The sequence below is a fragment of the Xiphophorus couchianus genome, chromosome 18 (assembly GCF_001444195.1).
Source record: "Xiphophorus couchianus chromosome 18, X_couchianus-1.0, whole genome shotgun sequence".
Classification (NCBI taxonomy): domain Eukaryota; kingdom Metazoa; phylum Chordata; class Actinopteri; order Cyprinodontiformes; family Poeciliidae; genus Xiphophorus; species Xiphophorus couchianus.
Window position 1 is genome coordinate 3623840 of NC_040245.1, and position 20416 is coordinate 3644255.

Below are 20416 nucleotides of genomic sequence, written 5' to 3' on the forward strand. Positions count from 1 at the left end.
TTTTATTTTTGAAAATCTCCACGGAAGTTAATTCTATTTCCGGAAGAACGCTGCTGCCTCGACAGCCATAAAAAAAAAAAGTTTAAAATGGCTGATAGCTCCGTGTTTTATTCCGAAGTGAAATCCATTTTAGAGACGCTCATAATGACAGCGGTCGATGTTCTCGGAGTTTCAGACAAAGGAACCGATAAAACGAGGCGGACTCTGAGAGGCCAGGTGGGTTCACGGTTCTTATACACCCGGATCAGAGACGTTGTTTTCTGGGGGAGATTGTGTCGTCGGGACGAAACCCAGAGCGGTAACGGAACGGCGCCATAACAAAGATGGCGGACTGTGTTCAACAAAAGCAGCACAAACCGAGATATTTATTCCTTTATTGCTTAAAAAAAAGTTTTATTGACAGCTGATATCGGAGTTTTCTGAAGTATTTAGGGAAAGTAAGTGATTTTTAAAGCGCAACTGCGGAAAATCATTTTATCTGCTTACAAAGGTAAGTAAATGAATCCTTAAGTTTTTCGTTTTTAAAAAAATCTTTATTGAACAATAAGTATGCCACACATTTAAAATGACTTTTTTTAAAAACTGTATTTCATTGAATGTTTTCTGGTGTTTATTGTAGTCTGCTAGCAGACGATGAAGCACATTCAACTGACTACAAACCCAAAATGCTTAATTTATCCCAAAGGAAAATTAAATGCTGTCGTAAGTCTTAATCCAAGTATCTTCAAAGAGTTGTGAGCAGGAAGGATTTGTGGTAGCAGTCAGTTTCGCAACTAGTAGGGAGAAGCCTCTGACTGAAGACGTTGTTGTAAAACCAGTGTCATGTTGCCTCTGTAACTGTCCAAAAGTGAGAGCAACAATCCTTCCTGATGCACTGCAAAGAAAACCAGAGGAAAAGTTTTACAAACATGCAGCAGTTTAACGGGAAAAAATATAAAAGTCTAAAAAATAATAAATCAGAGCTATTCTAACATGCTGCTTCTATAAAAGGTGCAGTTTTAGAAGATAGCATTTCTGGTTCGTTTTATATCAGTTTTAGTATTTATATGCCAAAATTTTCTCCAGAAACATTTTTGTTAGTAATTATTTCCACAGACAGAACTGGGTTGTCCTAAATTCTCGTGTTTATTTCAGTTAAATAGTATTTCTATTAAATGACATCAACATCGGATATATTTACTTGATAACACCGTTTGAATTTCCTTCGTTTTATTCCCTGTAGCCGGATGTTGCTGCCATGTTGATCAGCGAGGCGGCCAGGAAGATCAGCAGCATTTTCTCGCAGCTCTCCTCGTCGCTTCTCGCTGAAAACCGCAAACTAAACGCACAGCTGGAGGCCGAACTGAAGAGCGCAGCTGAAGGTTTGCAAAACGCCCGGCTGTGGCGGGAGAACATGCTGAACGGCGGTCCGGTGCTGCTGGAACAGAGCAGCACGGTGTTCCTCAAGAAGCCGCTTATTAGACTGAAAAGAAAGATGGACGATGGAAATCCTCCTGCAGCCTCTGCAGAGGTGGAAGGTGAGTTTTCATGAAACAGAAAAACTGAACTCTGCATTCTTTCAATCTGATCCCAGCTCCTCTTCTTCTGTTTCTAATTTCTGTTTCAGACATTGGAGAGACGATGCAGATGCCTTCGTCTCCTTCTGCTGAAGAAGGTCAGATTTATGTTTACAGAGCTTAGCAAGTTTTCTGAATGACACTCTGAGTCATGTACATTGTAATATTAGCAGTTAAAATGTTTTTTTCTCTGTTTAGACGCTGCTGAGGATTTAGCTGCTCCAAAAATCCCTGAACTGGAAAACTCTGAATCCCAGAAGACGCAGGAAGCAGCGCTGAAGCCTAAAGGAAAGGAGTTTGTGTGTGAGCTCTGCAAGAAGAGGTTTAGCCGTCGGTTTCACCTGGCAAAGCACATGAACACTCACAAGGAGCAGCGGCCGTTCGCCTGTGACCGCTGCCCCAGGAAGTTCAGGACTGCAGAAACTTTGGAGCAACACCTGCTGCGACACGAAGAGAAGAAACACGCTAGCTTCCAGTGCCAGCGCTGTGAGAAGTTGTTCAAGACAAAGATGAATCTGAAGACACATCAGCTGGTCCACTCAGACCTCCGACCGTTTAGCTGCGGGACCTGTGGGAAGGCCTTCAAAACCAAGCACAACCTGCAGGCACATCAGGTGGTACACCTGGCAGAGAAACCACACAAGTGTTCAGAGTGCGGGGAGAGTTTCAGATGCGCCGTCAGCCTGCAGTGCCACCGTAGTGTCCACACTGGTGAGCATCCCTTCACCTGCACGGCATGCGGCAAAACCTTCTCCAGCAGGCGGTCGCTCCGGACGCATCAGGCAGTCCACAGAGGGAAGGTGTTCACCTGCGAGACGTGTGGGGCGGGATTCACCCTTCGACAGAACCTCCAGAGGCACATCCGCATTCACACAGGCGAGAAACCATTCGCATGCAAGGTATGCGGGAGGCCCTTCATGCAGGACAACAAGCTGAAGGCGCACATGCTGCTCCACGGCGCTGCCAAGGCATTCATGTGCGACCTCTGCGGGAAGACGTTCCTGTACAACTGCCAGCTGAAGAAACACCAGAAAGCCGCACACGAGGAGAAGCAGGCGTCAAAGAGGCGAGGTCGGGAGAGAGGCGAGCGCAGGGTAATCTACCGGCGGGACAAAACCATGCTGGACATGACGGCGTTCAGCTGTGGCACCTGCCGCAAAGGCTTTGACTCAGCTGCTTCGCTGCAGAGGCACGAGCTGATCCATGCCGGCGGCGCCGCACAGTATGCCTGCGACCAATGTGACAAGTCGTTTTTCTACAAAGCCACCTACGAGTACCACCGGAGGATCCACTCCGGGGAGAGGCCGTTTGCGTGCGATGTCTGTGGGAAGCGGTTCGTCATCCGCCAGGCGCTCAAGTCCCACAGGCTGCAGCACTCTGGAGAGAAACCGCACAAGTGCGAGCAGTGCGGCAAGGACTTCCGTATCTACACCAACTACCTGCGACACCGCCGTGTCCACACGGGGGAGAAGCCCTATGAGTGCGAGGTGTGTGGGACTCGGTTCCGGCAGCTCGGACATGTCAAGTTCCACATGCAGGTCCACACAGGAGAGAGGCCATACTCCTGCAGCAGCTGTGGGCTCGGCTTTTCAGACTCCAGGTTACTCAGGAAACATAACTGCAGTGAGAAATAGGATGGATGTGAGAAATAAAAAGCTTTTTTGACAAGTATTGGTCACTTCAGCTTTCAAGAACTTCTAATGTTGCTTTATGGTGGATTTCAGTTTCTTTAAAGGGACAGTATTATGTAAAATGTACTTTTGTGAGCTTCATATCATGCTATAAAATTACTCCCTCATTAAAAACACACCTGTAGTGTTGCCTTGATTCTTTCGTGCATGTTTGAAAAATCCTTGAATCTCCATGGCAACCAGTCAGCAATGCAAAACGTCTGGGTGGCCCTAGCTCCACCTTTGAGGCACAGCTCCTCCTCTGAGCTGCAGTTTCCAAGCTTCAGAGCTTCTGCCTCACAGAGCACCTTCCCCCACTCGGCTCCTTCAGACTAGTCAGAATCAATTAGCAAACACATGGTGGTACATCAGCTGAGCTCATTATAGGAGCTACTTCTCAGAGCGATGCTGGTGAAACGTAAAAGGGTTGATAGTTGTCACAACTTCCTGAAGGCGGAGTTTCAGAAAGAGCAGGAGTTTCTTAAAGAGACAGAGGCCCAATTTCAAGGCGTTAAATTCCAAAGTCAATTTTTTTTTGTCATGTTAGACATATGTAGCATTTTTACAACAACTGAAGATAACAGAGGCCATTTTACAGCACAACGTGCCTGGAAAACACTAAATACTGTTTCTTTAAGCAAGTTGAAATGTGTGGTAATCTCAAATGAAGAGTAAAAAAATCTACAGTTTTTTGATGTAAAGAGAATAATTTACACTGACATACTTGGATATGGACCGGGTCGGTTTGTTTTTAGTATCCCTTCAGATACATTTTGTTGTAACTCTGCGCTGCACACAGAAAAACGGAATTGAACTCCCTGTAGTTACTGCCTTTGACCATTGGATGGCAGCAAACACTCAGTTTATTAATGTAATGCTGTTTTATTTTTTCCCCCTCTGTGAATTAAGTAAACAAAACAAAATCTGCTAAAAAGAGGTCAATTTGTCAGTCTTACATAGTAGATCTAATTTAGATCTATAGTTTAATTAAGGTTGAGTCATTTCACTTTTTTTATGCAATCCAACTGAATACAGGTAAAAACAGTTTCACATTTGTAAAAACAAATTGTGCTACTTTCTTTTCTGATACAGTAGAAAAGAATAACAAATGTACATGACAGCACCTGCTCTGCATTCAAACAAGAGCAAAGGAGGCGGATTAGTAGAGAACAGTTGATGGTGTCATCCGGGACATGTTGCTGTGAAATTTCATCTCTGCTCCCTGAATATTGAGCTTATTCATGAATAAGCTCAATGAATATTAGCATTCATGATTCCTCATGAATGCTAATTCATGAGAAATCAGCAATGTTCAGTCAGAGGCCTCTCCAGATTTAGTGCGAGTCAGACTGCTATAGGATCCTGGCTGAATGATAAGGCAATATTTAATTTATCTTTGGGATTAAAAAAATATTTTTGAGCTGAATTAATATTAAATATAGCATGAATGTACGAAGCAATTTCTGAGTAAAAATGTTATTTAGTTATTTAAAAGTTAACCAAACCAGTATAGTCCTACGAACATGAAGTAGGTTAAAAATATATAAAATAAAAAGCAACACATTTACTGATCTAAAGAAAGAAAGAAAAAACAGACGAGTAATAGTTATACACATCTATTTAACAAATTATGTAGATTTTAAAAAAAATTTGGTCTTGCAGTTTTTGATTTGTCCTCTAGAGAGCGCTGACCATTCGTGTAGTGACGTAGCCGTGCTTCCGCTTTAAACATTCGTAATAAAACTAAATCACGAATCAAATTTCATAACATGCTCTCTAATTTCTCTTTTTTGTATAGTATAAATCATAACCTGAATTTGTAGCTTAAAGATCAAGTTTTAACTCCCTCCCTTGCTTCTACTTTTCAAAAATCAACATTACACGTTACGTTGTGGTGACGCGTGTTTTATTTTGAAGGGCGTGAACCAGGAAGAAGAAAAAAGAAGCTGTCTTGGTGTCACGCGTGGTTTCCACCCTAACAACAACATTTCTGCACTGTTGTTGGATAAACGTTGAACAAAACGGACAGAAACTTGTTGGACCGACCGAGCTCCACGTAAATTTCCGCAACATGTCCGATTTAGAGGCGCGAGTCTGCGCCATTTTGGACGTCATGGTAACGGCCACCATGTCAGAAATGGACAAAGTTATCGGCAGCTCGGATCCCAACGAGGCTCCGGCTTGGACAGAAAATAAACAATCGTCCTGTTTGGATCAGAAGGTAGCTGAAAGTCCGCTGGTTTCGGTTCTGGTTCTGGTTCTGGTTGCTTCCCCGTTTCCAGGGATCCAGACAAACAGCTGATCATAGAAGTACAGCAGCTAGCTGTTTGTTTCGGAGTTTAATGCGGCGGTTTATCTGCACTTAGATTTATTTTTGCGCCAAAATGACATGGAAACATGAGGCTGTAATTCACTTAAATTTAATTATAATCCAGATTATTCCAAATTTGGACACACACGCCGAGGCCTGTCTACCTTTTGTATATCTAGGAGCATCTGAATTTTTCATGTTGAATTTTTCACAGATATTCTTGTTGTTGTGACACTTATATGGCTTCTGCCTATTATATGTAGTGAAATTACAGTGCAGTACATCATCCTAATCTTGTAAAGCCATTGTTGTATTAAAGTGTGCTGTACTGGTGCAGTTGCGCCAAAATATAGGTAATATTGATAAGATATATTATAATTTTGATAAGAAAATCAATACTTTAGTTTTAGTTTCTCTCGAAATTATATTTTGTTCTTATATTGCAGTTTCTCAAATCTACCTCCCAATAGATTTTTTTAATTTGCTCTCAAATTACAATTCTTAGATTTTTTTTGTTCTTTAGGAGAAAGCGCACGCAGATCATATTAATATAGCATTAGGGTGTTTTGTAGATACCTATAAACTTTGTCTAAATTAAAAAAGGGAAAACTCAGAAAAACACATAAAAGTCAGACATTTGTTATAAAAAGTATCGGTATCGCTTTATCGACCCGATATTTACTTTGTTTCGGATTGATACCTAAAAAACCTTCATTGCACATGTTTTATGACCAGTAATTATACTTTTTTGTTTTTTGCGACGTCGTGTTTTACCATTTATTCTACATTATATTTAGAGTTCCTAATTGCACTTTCTGACCCATTTGAAAAAAAAGTTTGTTTCTGTGGTCAACCTATTGCTTTAGTTGCTTTATTATTTATTTTACATTAGTAATACTCCTAAGTACACTGATTGAACAAATTAAAGTTGTTTGCACATGTTTGACCTAGAAGCTATTAGTGTATTAAAGTGAGCTGTGCTGGTGCAGAGTTAGTAAAAAAGTGTAATTCAGTACAAATAAACACTTTATGTCAATTCAGCTGTTTTTCAATAAACTAAACCTCAGATGTTGTGATTTGCGTCCCTGCAAATCATTCTGTTATTGTGTTTTTAAATCTACTCATTTCAGTTGTGATGTTTCGTCATTTGACAGAATTTAGCGGTTTGCTTTTTCTCCTGAAGGTGATGCACTTCAACATCCTCCTGGCGTCTCTGGCTCAGGAAGCCGTGGAGAAGATCTGCCAGCTGTTTGAGGAAAGTTCGTCGGTGCTGCATCTCGAAGTAGGCCGCCAGCTTTTACCCTCCGTTTTCGTCCTGAATCTAAGCGGCTCAGATTTTAAGGCGCTCTGCTGGTGCTGCAGGTGTCCCAGGGCGCGGCAGAGATCGAAGACCTGAAGACGAGGCTGAGGGAGGTGGAGATGGACCTGAAGCTGGTGATGGAGGGAAGCGCAGAGCTGGGAGGCCAGGAGGAAGTGACGGAGGAGCAGACGGAGGAGAGGAGAGAAGAAGAGGAAGGATCCCCGGGGAATCTGTGCAGAGGTGAGCGCCCGACCGTCTTCACTCTGCCCGACTTCACTTCCAGCTGCAGCAAAGCAAATATATCACGGTTCCTTCTTATATTTGCTTCTGAATTGTCAAAGTAAAAGTTTCCATCAGTTCCTACAGGACTTTAAATATTAGAAGGGCAGGCAGTTCTTAAAGGGGGACCTCTGATGTAAAATTCACATTTTGCTTTTATACTTCAATTTGGGTTTCTACTACTTCTAAAAACAGAGCCCAAGCATTTAAAAAAAAGCGAATATTTTTTGGTGTCTGGAAAATGAGCCGTTTTAAAAACCTCCAGAATGTAAAGTCACAAATCAGCACAAACTTCTAGTTACCTAGCAACCCCAGCTGAGTTCCGCCTGTTACCTAGCAAACCAGGCTGAGCTCCAGTATGTTTGGTCAGCTGGTTTTACTGCGGTATGCACTGTACAATGGCTGCTGGAAGAGACAAGTGTTCTGTTGTTGACTTACCATCCAGATACCACTTGCTGCATCTTTGGTGGTTGTGCAGGAGGCTCCACTTCTGCTTTTTAAAGATGTACAGTTGCGTAATTGCAAATCAGTTTGCATCTGACTGCAAACTGATGTGATGTGAGTGTAAAAGTTGAGTTGGGGGGCGTGGCCAGCAGCAGATTATTTGGATTTAAAGTGACAGGATGCCCTAAAACAGCTCCAAATAGGCAGAACTGATCAGACTAAAATCTCACTATCTTTTTGTGCAAAGAATAGGAACATGTTTGTTTATAGACATAGATTTATCCTAACCTGTTTGAGGAATCATAACAGATGACCTTTAACCCTCTGTTTTAAATTCTGTCACAAAATGACGCCTAAATACATGGATAGTTAAAAGTGCCAACAATAAATCATTAAATAGTCAAATAGGTCATTCATTTTCATAAAAAATGAAATATATAGATAAAACATGTTAATTCAATAAATAATAAATAATCTAATTATTGCTCAAATGTGTTATTAATCAACTAAAAGAATGCAAAAAGTATTTTATTTACAGGTCAGAAAGGGCCTCAATGAATTAAATTTTAATACAATATTTTTATATATAATTGATCAATAATGTCAGAAAGATATTTAATATAATATCTTTCTAATATAATAAAAATCCACATTGTCTCTTAATCAGGCATGTTGAAAGACGACTGAAAAAATGTCCGCCTGTTTAGGATGAAATCACTGGGATCAAGCAGAGAAAACATAAAATTATTGATAATTATTTAGAGGTTTGATTTCATCAAACCAAAGAAAAACAGCAGCTGAACTCAGGGCTGTTTAATAGTGAAAGTAGCGTGTAGCATGTTCTTCACTCATGTTTTAATTATTAAACATTTAGTTGATTATTTATTGAATTATGCATATATGACATTGTGACGTGTCTGTAACTCATGTTGCTCTTTTTTTGTTTGTTTTAGTTTTTGGTGGTGAAAGCGGAGTGAGGAGGTCGCCTATTATTCACCTGTGGAAAAGCAGAACTTGTGAGGTAAATTTATGGCTCGTAGTGAGTTTTGTTGATCAATTTAAGCCTTATTAAATGACAGTTCTGTTCGAAAACTCCTGATATTCTCCCGGATGTTGATTGGGGAAGAAGTCCATGATTAGATGCCTTGAATCCGATATTTAAATCTCTTTATGGTTAGAAATCCACGCAGAGAGATGTTGGAGTAGGAAAATAAAGGATTTGAACTTCCTCCTTCTCCATGAAGCCTCTTTCTCAATTCCTCTGGGATTTGGTTCACTCTGCAAAAACATAAAACATATTTTTGGTCTATTTTCTAGTGCTAATATCTTAGTGCACTTGAAATATGATTAAACTTTTCAGCAAGATAAAGGAGCTTGATTTAAATCAATAATTCCTTAATATTGTTGAAAAAGTTCTAGATCCACTGGCAGATTATTTCACTGATGCCAAGACATTTTTCCCAGATTACAAGTGAAATAATCTGCCAGTGGATCTAGAACTTTTTCAACAATATTAAGATATTATTGACTTAAAATAAGCTCACATTTCTTACTGAAAAGTTACTTGTAAATGAGCTTTATCATATTTCAAGTGTACCAAGATGTTTCCACAAGAAAATAGACCAGAAATACTTAAGATTTCATTTTTGCAGTGCAGATATTATTTGAGCTTTTGAGATGCTAATTAGAAACAATCCTTTAATGCCAAGATTATTCATCATGGCAAACGTTCAAAAGTGAAACCAAAACTCCTTCCAGCTGCTCGGCATCCAGATCCAGACTTAAAGTGACGCATCAGGATTATGTGTGACTGATTCTTCCTGTCTCACCTGCAGTCTGTCTCCGGTCAGGACAGCATCCAGTCGGTTTTACTGAAGCAGGAGATCCTGAAGGCCTCGGGCATTTCCGACCCGAACCGAAACGATCCCGCCCAGGAAGACGGCCCAGACTACACGGTCAGCTGCTTCATAAACCTGTTTGTCTGGAAGCTGTGGGTTTTAACTAGGACTGTTAACGTTAACGCTTGTGATTAATGTGAAAGGTTTACATTAAAAAGATTTTCTTTCCAAACGCCTTAATGAATTAAATAAAAGCAAATGTAGGTAAAGGCAAAGTTGGCTTTTTAGTAAATGTCTCCGGATAGACTTTTTATAAAAGCTTGGTTATAACAAGACAAATACTTTGTGTCACAATAAGCAATGAATCAAATAATCACATGATAATTTGAATTATATAATAATTTCCATCGTTTTTCTCTATCTACCAAACACTGGATGATAAAGGCAGCGAGACCTACGGGAAGTGTTTGGTTCTCAACTAAAACTTCTTTTTGAAGGATAATTTTGTTTACAGAGACTTCATAATCCATTTTGTTTGTTGTTTAGTTGGTTTATCTTGGATATTTAAAATGTTTTCCACTTCCAGTGTTAAAAGTTTGTTGATTTTTGAGAATGTGTTCTTGCATTCTGATGCCTTTATTACCATCACATCAGTTGAAAGTGGGTTTAAAACAACAAAATTCTCGTTTATCGCAATAAATTCTTTGACAATTTATCACATAGTAAATTTTGTGACAGAATTTCTCTGTATTTGTAACTTAAATATAGACTAAAGCCTTGATTTTGATATGAAACAAAAGCTGAAAAAGAGATTTTACGCTGTTGGATGAATGACAAACGATTTTTGGCTACAAACCACAACCTTCCATCATGTTTCAGGTGGAGATGGACGACTCGGTTTACACCATCAGAGCTAAAGGCCTGGTGAAGCCCAGGTCGCGGGTGCGAGCGCCGAAGGAGAGCCGGGGTCAGAGGGAGTCGCCCCTGAGCTGCAGGCTCTGCAAGAAAACCTTCAGCAACCTGCTGCAGCTCAAAGCGCACCAGTCCATTCACGGAGCGAGCAGCGACAAGCCCTTGGTCTGCTCCCAGTGTGGGCGGGGCTTCTCCTTCCAGCGCAGCCTCAGCGCTCACATGCTGATTCACAAGGGCAAGTTTCCCCTCAGTTCAGTTTGTATGCAGTGACTGACGCATGTAGATTCCAAATCAAGTACATCCGTTCCAACTGGACCGAGTAATCAAAACAAGTTCAGTTAATTATTTAGATTGGTTTAAAGGCTCGAGAAGACAAAGCAAATACACAAACAATAAACAAAACAACAGGCTAGATGTAGTTTCTATGAAGTGAAAAAACAAGTTCAAAGTTGACGTAATGCAAAAATGGAGAGTAGTAGGAGAAAGTAGCAGAGTGAGCAGTGGTCAGTTTGTCCTCTGGTTGCCTAAGCCTATAGCAGCACAACTACAGAGATACATCAGGATAACTTAAGCCAGTCAGACGATGAGCCCAATAAAAGAAGACAAATATATCAAAACTGAAAAATTTTCCTGTATTTAAAATATTTTTTTACTTAAATGATGGAATGCAGAGAAACTGTTGGAAACCTGTACGTCTTTCTCTAATGTTATGTTTAATGTTCTGTGTATTAAATATGGCACCAAAAAATATTTCCAGAGCTCAATAAAGGACAAAGTAGTGAAATAGTGAAAGCAATACATTTTTAAAAGGTCCGAATTAAGACCCAAGATATAAAAAACAGCTGTTATAATGCTTGCTTATTGTTTTGTAAAACGTCTTTGAAAACAACGGTAAACTCAGGGTTTGCAATGTATTCTTACATTTTTCTGGTTTTCTTCCCGTTTGCAGATGAGAGGCCTCACACTTGTGACGTTTGCGGGAAGGGTTTCACCTTGAAGCAGCTCTTGAGGAACCACCAGCGTCTCCACGGCGACGTGCGTCCGTTCTGCTGCGACCAATGCGGCAAAAGTTTTTACAGAGCTCACGGCCTGAAGCTGCACCGGAGGGTCCACACCGGCGAGCGATTGTACAACTGCCACTACTGTGACAAAGGCTTCACCATACCGGGTAACCTGCAGCGTCACCTGCGCATACACACCGGCGAAAAGCCGTACAAATGCGACACCTGCGGCAAAAGCTTCAACCAGGCGGACACGCTGAAGGGCCACCAGCGACTGCACACCGGGGAGCGTCCCTTCAGTTGCGAGACCTGCGGGAAATCTTTCATCCAGAAGAACGCCTTGAAGATGCACCAACGGACATTTCACCTGGACGAGAGGAAACTCACCTGCGTCGCATGCAACACCGTGGTGCCTTGCATGGAGTCCCTACGCAAGCACACCCAGACGCACGCCATGACCATCCCGTGCAGCTGTGTGCACTGCGACCAGCGCCTGTGCACCATCACGGAGCTGCGGGAACACCAGCAGCAGCACACGCTGGAGAGACCTCACTGCTGCAGGATCTGTGGGAAGAGCTTCAAGTCGTCCAGCTACCTGAAGATCCACCTGAAGGCGCACAGCGGCGAGCGGCCGTTCGCCTGCGAGATCTGCGGACGTCTGTTCACGCAGCAAAGCAGCCTGAAATCACATCAGGTGGGTTTCTCTGCAGAATTTGAAGTTTTCCTATTAAATAACCAACATTTCACTCTCTGCTGAACTAATTTTTCATCCTAAAAAGGTACAAAAAGCAGCAGAATGTCCAATGTTTAATAGAGTTAATATACATCTAGGTTAATAATTATTGGCTTCGCTAACAGTGTCTAGGAACTTTTAATTATTAACTTACGATTTTCTTTTTTCATGATATTAGGGGTTTAAATATAATGTTGCTCAGAAGCATCACAGCTGTAAGCATAAAAAATGGATCACTGGGTCGTTTAGCAGGATACTGATTACTGATGATCTATTTGATACAAAAGCTGCTTTTTTTCCCCTAAAAATTTAGGTTTCTTATGAATAAACTGAGAACTCAGTCGAACACACCACTGGCAGCTTCTGCAGAAATAAAAATGTACTAAGCGTTGAAAATATTATAAAGTTTGCTTTATTTAAAATTAATGTGTAAATGTTTGCACAGTCGAATCCCCTCTGTTCTCGGTGAAGTCATGATATCAATAGTAGCTGCATTTCCATTACAAATGTGCGCAAAACTTTGTTGATGTTTAGCTAATATAAAAATAACGCAATTTTACAATTGTGGTTTTTCCCATTAAATAACAAATGCAGTTAAAATCAGACATGAATAAGTTTGTTTATGCAATAAGTTATTAAAAAACTTGCTGCATCATCCACCTCCTACCACTTCCTGTCATCTTCTTTGTCTTTTCCATTAGCAGTAGCATCTGGTTGTTGATTTACATGAAGGTGACATTAAAAAGTGTCTACATTGCAGCTTTATGAAATAAACCAATTTTGACATTTTGCTGAAAAACCACCTCGATAAAACCTTTTATAAAAAGTTTTTTTTTTATTGGCGTGATTCCATTAAGTGAATTTATTTTTGTAATTCCAATTCATCAAATTTCTAAGGTCAATGGAAACACAGCTAACAATAGCTCATTAAAATTAGCACAAGCTCTAAACAAAACATTAGACTATTAGAGGATTAGCGAAAGTTAAATTAGCTTTTTGCTAGCATTAGCATTTTAGCTAATGCTAACTTAAAGTTAGTTATCATACTTGTGTAAGCCAACATGATGATGATGATGGCATGTAAGCTATCAGTATATCATATGATATTATTTATGTAAAAACTTTCAGGGATGAACTTTGGAAATTAGCCATAACTATTCATGCTATGTTAAAATGTATTCCTGTTCCCATCAAATAAATAAGAACAAAAGAATTATAGATGTGTTCATTTCCACCCGTTTGCAGGACTTTATGACTCATTTTGTGTCATAACATTGAATTTACCCACCTTTCCCTTTCCCCCCCTTTCTTAAGGTGGTCCACACCGGCGAGAAACCGTTCAGCTGTGACACCTGCGGGAAATCTTTTGGCAACACGGGAAACCTGAAGAGGCATCAGCGCATCCACACGGGCGAAAAGCCGTTCAGCTGCGACATCTGCGGCCGCTGCTTCAACCAGGGCAACAGCCTGAAGGCTCACCAGCAGATCCACACCGGGGAGAAACCGTTCATGTGCGACAGGTGTGGGAAGAGCTTCTCCTACCTGAGGAACCTCAAGGACCACAAGTGTTTCTACGTTTGAAACAACAGATCATCTGGTTCAGTTTGTGGATGTGGATTGACTCAGTTGCTGTTCAAATGGATTCATATCTGAACTTTTTTCCAAAGTTCTGGACAGTAGGTTGGATGTTCGTTTGGCTTATTTCTGAGTCTGTTGGGTCTTAAAAGAGCTGTAAAAATATTTTTTTGATTTAAACAATAAAGAATGTGATGACGTTTTGTCCAGTGTTGACCCAACAAAATGCAGATTTACAGAAAAGATCAATTTCTAGATATAATTCAAGGTTTTTGGTGTCAAATTCTAGTCCTGCAACATATAGATGAATGAAATAATTAGCAGGAGTCTATAGAACAAGGGACAGGAGGAGGGTCTTAGTAATGTCAATCACTTGTGTGTACACGATGCTCACACCATCACTCTTACTTTGTGTTAAGCTACAGCTCTTTCTCCACCACAGAGGCCGTCGTGAATGCTAAGGCTAGTTAGCATAGCCACAGATGACGGCAGATAAACAGTTTTCCTGGAACGGTAAGTTGTTTCTGACATGTACAGCTTTTCACAATAATAATTTAATCTTTTTCCATCTGTAGCTGCTTGCAGAGGAAACTAATTGTGTTAATCTGAGTTCATCACCTTCAACAAACATTTAATGGCATTTATGATGAAAGAAAGCATAACATTTTCTAACTAATTTCCTTAAATTTTTATGTTGTGATTTTAATCAGCAGACACAAAATGGTTCATGATTGGAGAAAAAACGAGAAGTTTCATTTATTCAAGTTTATTTGGTACACAAATTATTAGTTACAAACTAATCTTTTTATGTTGCTAATAAAAAGCCTTAACAATCAAAACCAACTGCTGAACATAAGATTGAAGAAAAACAAATGTTTTAAAGAAACAACAAATGGAGGAACATTTGAGTTTTAGTCGGATTTGCTCAGATCCAACTAAAAGTTGTGCAGCTGTTTGATCTTGGAGTTCAGACAACGAAGGAAAAGGACGTACAAGAAGTGTGAACCAAAAACACTCAGTCATTTTCTAGACAACTGGAAATTTTCTAGGACAAAAAGCCCCTGAAAATTTCTGAGATTGTACAGTCAAACAATTGCTAGAAAAAAAACAAACATTTTTAGATTAATTTCAGAATTCTCTAGAAATGACATTTCTGTCACTTTTGGAAAAGTGACAAGTTTGCTTGGAAAAGACTCAGAAATTTGCCAAGAAAATCAAGGAACTTAATCTCAGAAGTTATCTATAAAAAAACATCAAAGTTTAGATTCATCTGAATTTCTGTTTGTTTTTTTTAAGCAATTTTCTTTGAATTTTCTAGAAAATTTAAGTTTTTCTTTTTTTTTTAGCAAACTTGCGGAGAGATTAAACTTTTGAAGTTTAATCTAAAAAATTCAGAACTTTATCTGGCAAATGTGCAATTTTTTAATTTTTTTTACCCCTCCAGGGGGTCTTTTGTGGGCTCTAGTGCCCCTTATATGACAGTAGGCTGACAGGAAACGGGGGAAGACATGCGGCAAACATCGCCGGGTCAGGGAGTCGAACCCGCAACGGCGACTCAAGGCCTCCAAACATGCGTCGCGCTGTCCCCTACGCCACCGCGGCACGCCCCAAATGTGCAACCTTTTAACTGAGATTTTTTTTTTTTCTAGAAAATTTCTTAGATTTCCTCCTCCTTTTTTTCTACCTACAGAAGCCCTAATGTGCGCCTCTTTGAGTTGGTCCATCATATAAAGCCCTTTGAATGTGACGGAGGCTTTAGCCGTTGCGTTCTTTGAGTTTTAGTTGGATTTGCTCAGATCTTCTTGCCTGCGCCGTTTGATCTTGGAGTGCAGACGAATAAAGGCAGAGGACGTACAGGAAGTGCGAACCACTTCAGAGGAAGCTGTGGGCTACAGCGATGAGAGAAGGCGTCAGGACGCTCAGCAGTTGTAGAGGAAACGAAGGCGGGCAGCGCGCAGCGGCAGCGCAGTGATCCAGTAAGAAGAGGGGCGACTTCGATTCGGACCGGAAGTAGCAGACCGGCTTATCGTTTAGTTTTTCTGTATTTACCTTAACCCAGTTGCACAAGTAGAAAATATCAACGCTTGTACAGTTCCACATATTATCAGAGAGGTAGATGAGTGAAAGCTTCTTTAGAGGCTTCAGAGTCTTGGTCTCTAAAGACAGGAGCCGGTTGGACTTCAGGCTCAGCTCCTGGAGGTCTTTAAGCCTCTGAAAGAGACGAGGATTGAGGCGACCCAGCTTGTTTCCGTCCAGGTTCAGCTCCCTGAGCTTTGGCAGCGGGTGGAAGAGCTCGGGGGTTAAACTCTCCAAGCTGTTGTTCTGCAGGAGCAGTGTGTGGAGGCTGCCCAGATCCTGGAAGGCGTTGTAGTGGACGCTGTGGAGCGAGTTGAAGCTCAGAATCAGGTTCTTAAGGTGGATCAACCCTTTGAAAGTGTCTGAGGACAACTCCGAGAGATTATTGTGGCCCAGATCCAACGTCACAAGTTTCCCAAGAGCAGTGAAAAGATTTGAGGGAAGCTTAACCAACTGGTTTCTGTCCAGTTTCAAGTCTTTTAACCTGGAAAGCTCCCTGAACTGGTCTGAGTGTAGAGATGAAATACGGTTGTTGGAGAGATTCACTCTGGTTACTTTTGATAAACCGTCAAAGACTGACTGGTGGAGGAAAGCGATGCGGTTGTATTGCAGGTGAAGCTCTTTGAGCGCCTGGAGCTTGTGGAAAAGGCCCTCTGGTAGCAGCGTCAGGGCGTTGTGGGCCAGCTGAAGGTTCTGCAGAGACGGCATGTTGGCGAACAGAGCAGGGTGGAGCTCCAGGATGTGGTTTTGAGACAGCAGCAGGTCTTGAAGTTTGTGCAATGCGGCGAAAACCTCCAGCGGCAGCGTTGAGATCTGGTTTCCGTCCAGCTGCAGATCCGACAGATTGTTCAAACTCCTGAAAACATCCGGCGGGAGTTCTGTCAGTCGGTTCCTGTAGAGATCCAGAAACCTGAGCTTGGCCAGGTCTTTGAAGACTTCGTTTGGGAGAGAGGCGAGCTGGTTCCGACTCAGATCCAGATCAGTCAGGTTGTTCAGGCCAGACAGCGATCTGTCCGACAGATCCGTCAGGTTGTTGCTCGTCAAATAGAGATGATCCAGTTCAGTCAGAGAGGAGAAGGAATCGGCTGGAATGGTGACCAGCTGGTTTCCACTCAGATCCAGATGTTTCAAACCAGCCGCTCCTCTGAAACTCCCATCCTCCACTTTTACTATCCGGTTGTTGGACAAATCTAACTTCCTCAACATGGCGGAGCTCCTGAAGACGCCGCTCTCTATTTCCCTCAACCTGTTGAAGTCCAGGTGGAGTTCTGTGAGGCCGACGACGTTGTCCAGAACCTCCGCCTGCAGCGTTTCGATCTGGTTGTGGCTCAGGAGCAGCGTCTTCAGATTGGCCAAGCCATAGAGGAACTCCGGCGTGAGATGCTTGATGTGGTTCTTACTCAGGTCCAAGAAGACGAGGGCGGGGCAGTTCAGGAACTGGGCCGGATGCAGAGACGCCAGGTCGTTGTCGCGCAGCAGCAGCTTGGTCAGGTTGGTCATAGCGGGCCAAACCGGGTTCAGGGAGGCACTTAGCTGGTTCTGGGTCAGGTCCAGGACCTGGAGGTCACACGGAGGAGGTTAGAGATGCATTCGGCAACAAAAAACGAAGTTCTACATTTATCATTTGGGATATTAGAACGCCGGAGCAGTAAAGTCATAACAGGGGAATAAAGTCGCAAAGTTACGAATGTAAAGTCAAAATATTATGAGAATAAAATTGTAATATTACTCAAATAATCATATTTATGCGAATAAAGTCATAGTAAGATGAGAATAAAGATGCAATATTACAACAAAAAGTAATAATGCAAGAGTAAAATTGTTATAATGCGACAATATAGTAATACGAGAATAAATCTGTAATAATACAAGAATAGCCGTAATTACGAGGATAATGCTGTATTATGGGAGTGGTTAAAGTACGCAAAGAAAGTCATAATAATATGATTAAAGTCATAATATTACCAGAATAGTCATGATAATACAAGAGTAAAGTCGTAATACTACAAGAAAGTCTTAATAATATGGGAAAAGTTGTAACAATACAAGAATAAAGTTGATATTTCAAGAATAAATTTGTAATAACAGGAGAATGAGGTTGTGATAACATGGTAATATGGTAATAATACAACAATAGCTGTAACAACACAATCATAAAGTTGTGATATTACGAGAATACGGTAATAACACGATAATAAATCGACAAATACAAGAATAATATAACTGTCAAATAATAAAAGAATATTGTACGATCATAAAGTTGTCATAAGTTGAGAATAAAATTGCAACTTTATGGGAACTACTACAAAAAATAAAGAGGAATGTTGAGCATCTTCTGAAGATAAACATTTAACTAACGAGCATCAAATTATTATCAGTAACAGAAACAAATAATCAAAACTGAGTTTATGTCAAAGAAAACCAGTGAGGCTGAACTGGTCCCATCAGATCTGAATAACCATCAAAGCCTTTTTCTCTTTAAAACCACTTTCTTCTGTTAATATTGTGTCTTAACATACTGTGACTTTATTCTTGTAATTAAAGAAAAATACAACAAAACACACAGGATTGATTTTAACAGCCACTGAAAACGCATAACTTTCTTTAAAAGTTTATATTAAACCAAAAAACACATTTTCTTTACATTTTCACAAGTAACAATCAGCTAATCTTAGTTTCAGGAGATTTGGTCATCAGAAAGAAATAAGGTGATAAAAATCTGAAAAGTGTGGTGTGCTTTTTTGTTGTTGTAAATCAGCCTCCAGCAGGCAGTGGTGTGCAAACCTTTTAAAAATGCTACATAATTCTACCTGGTGGGCAACAAATTAATAAGTATTTTTAATTAAAATGCCAGAAAAATAATTTCAACGTTGAACAATTTCCTAACTTGTTGGTCAAAACATAATTTTTAGTTTATTACCTGCAACAAAAATGAAACTATCTTTGAAAACCCTTAACTTTAAGGAGCCCATTTGTGACTTAAGTCTGTTTTTGAGCAGATTTGAGGCCATGCTAACTAAAAAAACAAAACAACAAAACCGGGCTGATGAAATACAAACACCTAAAATTTTCAATAGAACATATAAATGTGTCATTGAAAGTCTCATTCATCCATTCCTAAATTGTGGCTAGAGGCCGCACAGAACCACTCCAAGGGCCACAAATGGCCCCCTGGCCTCACTTTGGACACCTCTGTCCAAGAAAATATATCTTTGATTGAATTGAAATTACTTTTTTTATTAATTGCCTTGAAATGACATTTGTGTAGAGTTGTTGGTGTGTAGATAAACTGAATCGAACACATTGAGAAAGCACCAGTGAACTTCCTGCTACCAAGGCTGTATGTGTGTCAGCTGGTTTCACAAAGCTTCTGCTTGCTATGTCAGTTCAGAGGCCACAGCAGCAGCGTTTAACCAACAACCCACAGCGCGTTGCGTGTATCAGCAAACTGCAGCATGCAGCTGCGTACCTGCAGCTCATTCAGCCCGTTCTCGGGTATTTCCTCGATCTTGTTGTTCAAGATGAAGAGCTTCAGCGTTCCGGCCGGTAGCGGCGGTATCTGGGTCAGGCCTTTGTCCCGGCAGTCAGCCGTGGTCAGGTTGTCGAAGCAGCGGCAGGCGGGCGGGCAGAGGTCCGACGCCCGCGCCAAGAGGCCCAGAGAGGCCAGAGTTAGCGCTGCTAGCATCGTCAGCTGCAGCAAAACACAGAAAAACATTTAAATTCAAACATGGTCCTTCTTTTACAACCCCATAACACACTATTTGTGACTCATGTTGGACAAAAAGTATAAAAGAAACAAGCAAGCAGGTTTCAACATTTATGTTTTACTGTTTTATATTTTAGATATTAATGCACTTAAATGTAAATTTAGGTTTAAATCAAATCTTACCTCACTAGAAAGCAGCGATTCCTTGAAGTGTGTGCTCTTCAGACGTGACAGGAGGGTTTATTGATCTAACGGCTCAAAACCAACTGTGGGGACTTTTTTTTTTTTTTTTTTTTTTTTTTAGGTTTGAGTGTCTTTTAGATGCATCTGGTGAAACAGCAGAGAAAACTTAGAAGGTGTTTTTTAAAGAGAGAAAAAGGGACTCCTAGTGGTCACCGCCTGAGTTGTTTTCTAAAGGTTTGAGGGCTTTTCTTTCAATTTTTCCACTTTTAACAAAATAATGCTGTACGATTACATTAAAAAGGATCAGGAAAATTAGTTTGAACCTGTCTGAATATGATGAAGTGGGCAGAGTACCCAGAAACTGCACTCAAGTAAGAGCAGCACTACTTCAACATATCTTTAATCAATCAAAAGTAAAAAGAAATCACGCAAGTGAGAGTAAAAAACTAACTGGTAAAAAGTCGACTGACGAACAAAGTAACTGATCAAAACATCAAAACAATTTAAGATTTAAAAATTACATCATCAGACAGACCAAAATATAGTTACGTGATATTTTAGAGACTGAAATTAAAATAATTTATATAATTACAAAGTAACAGAGTCAGGCAAAAGAAAATGTTTCCAAATCAGTTTCTGTCAATAAAAAACACCTGAAACTACAAAACACACATTTTTCCAAAAAGTTACTTAAGTAAATGTAACTAGTTACTACCCGACCAGGTGAGTAAGGTTAGTATGCAACATTAACATTCTGGAAGTCAGAAGTTTGTGTTCATTTATCTTACCAAGTCTTTAAACAACCTGGGATGATGTCATGACTTTGTCAGCC

The 20416-nt window shown here is 40.5% G+C and overlaps 2 protein-coding genes across 3 annotated transcripts; one reads left to right on the forward strand and one right to left on the reverse strand.

The window, feature by feature from the left end:
• The first annotated feature begins 42 nt into the window (after positions 1-42).
• On the forward strand, positions 43-13818 carry LOC114161975 (zinc finger protein 845). The gene is made up of 12 exons (XM_028045705.1): positions 43-216; positions 1223-1517; positions 1607-1654; positions 1755-3187; positions 5151-5447; positions 6721-6819; positions 6900-7077; positions 8514-8581; positions 9396-9515; positions 10278-10545; positions 11260-12005; positions 13359-13818. The coding sequence occupies exons 1-12, from the start codon at positions 88-90 to the stop codon at positions 13623-13625; spliced, it is 3948 nt and encodes a 1315-aa protein (XP_027901506.1). The 5' UTR covers positions 43-87; the 3' UTR covers positions 13626-13818.
• A 551-nt stretch (positions 13819-14369) lies between these two features.
• On the reverse strand, positions 14370-20138 carry LOC114133498 (insulin-like growth factor-binding protein complex acid labile subunit). Of its 2 annotated transcripts, XM_027999473.1 has the most exons (3): positions 19585-20137; positions 19165-19386; positions 14370-17252 (listed from the first exon to the last, which is right to left on the reverse strand). In XM_027999473.1, exons 2-3 carry the CDS (start codon positions 19378-19380, stop codon positions 15492-15494), a joined length of 1977 nt encoding a protein of 658 aa, XP_027855274.1. In that variant the 5' UTR covers positions 19381-19386; positions 19585-20137; the 3' UTR covers positions 14370-15491. The 2 variants fall into 2 exon arrangements, with proteins under 2 accessions (XP_027855274.1, XP_027855273.1); XM_027999472.1 differs by having other exon boundaries at positions 19165-20138.
• Between the last annotated feature and the right edge of the window lie 278 nt (positions 20139-20416).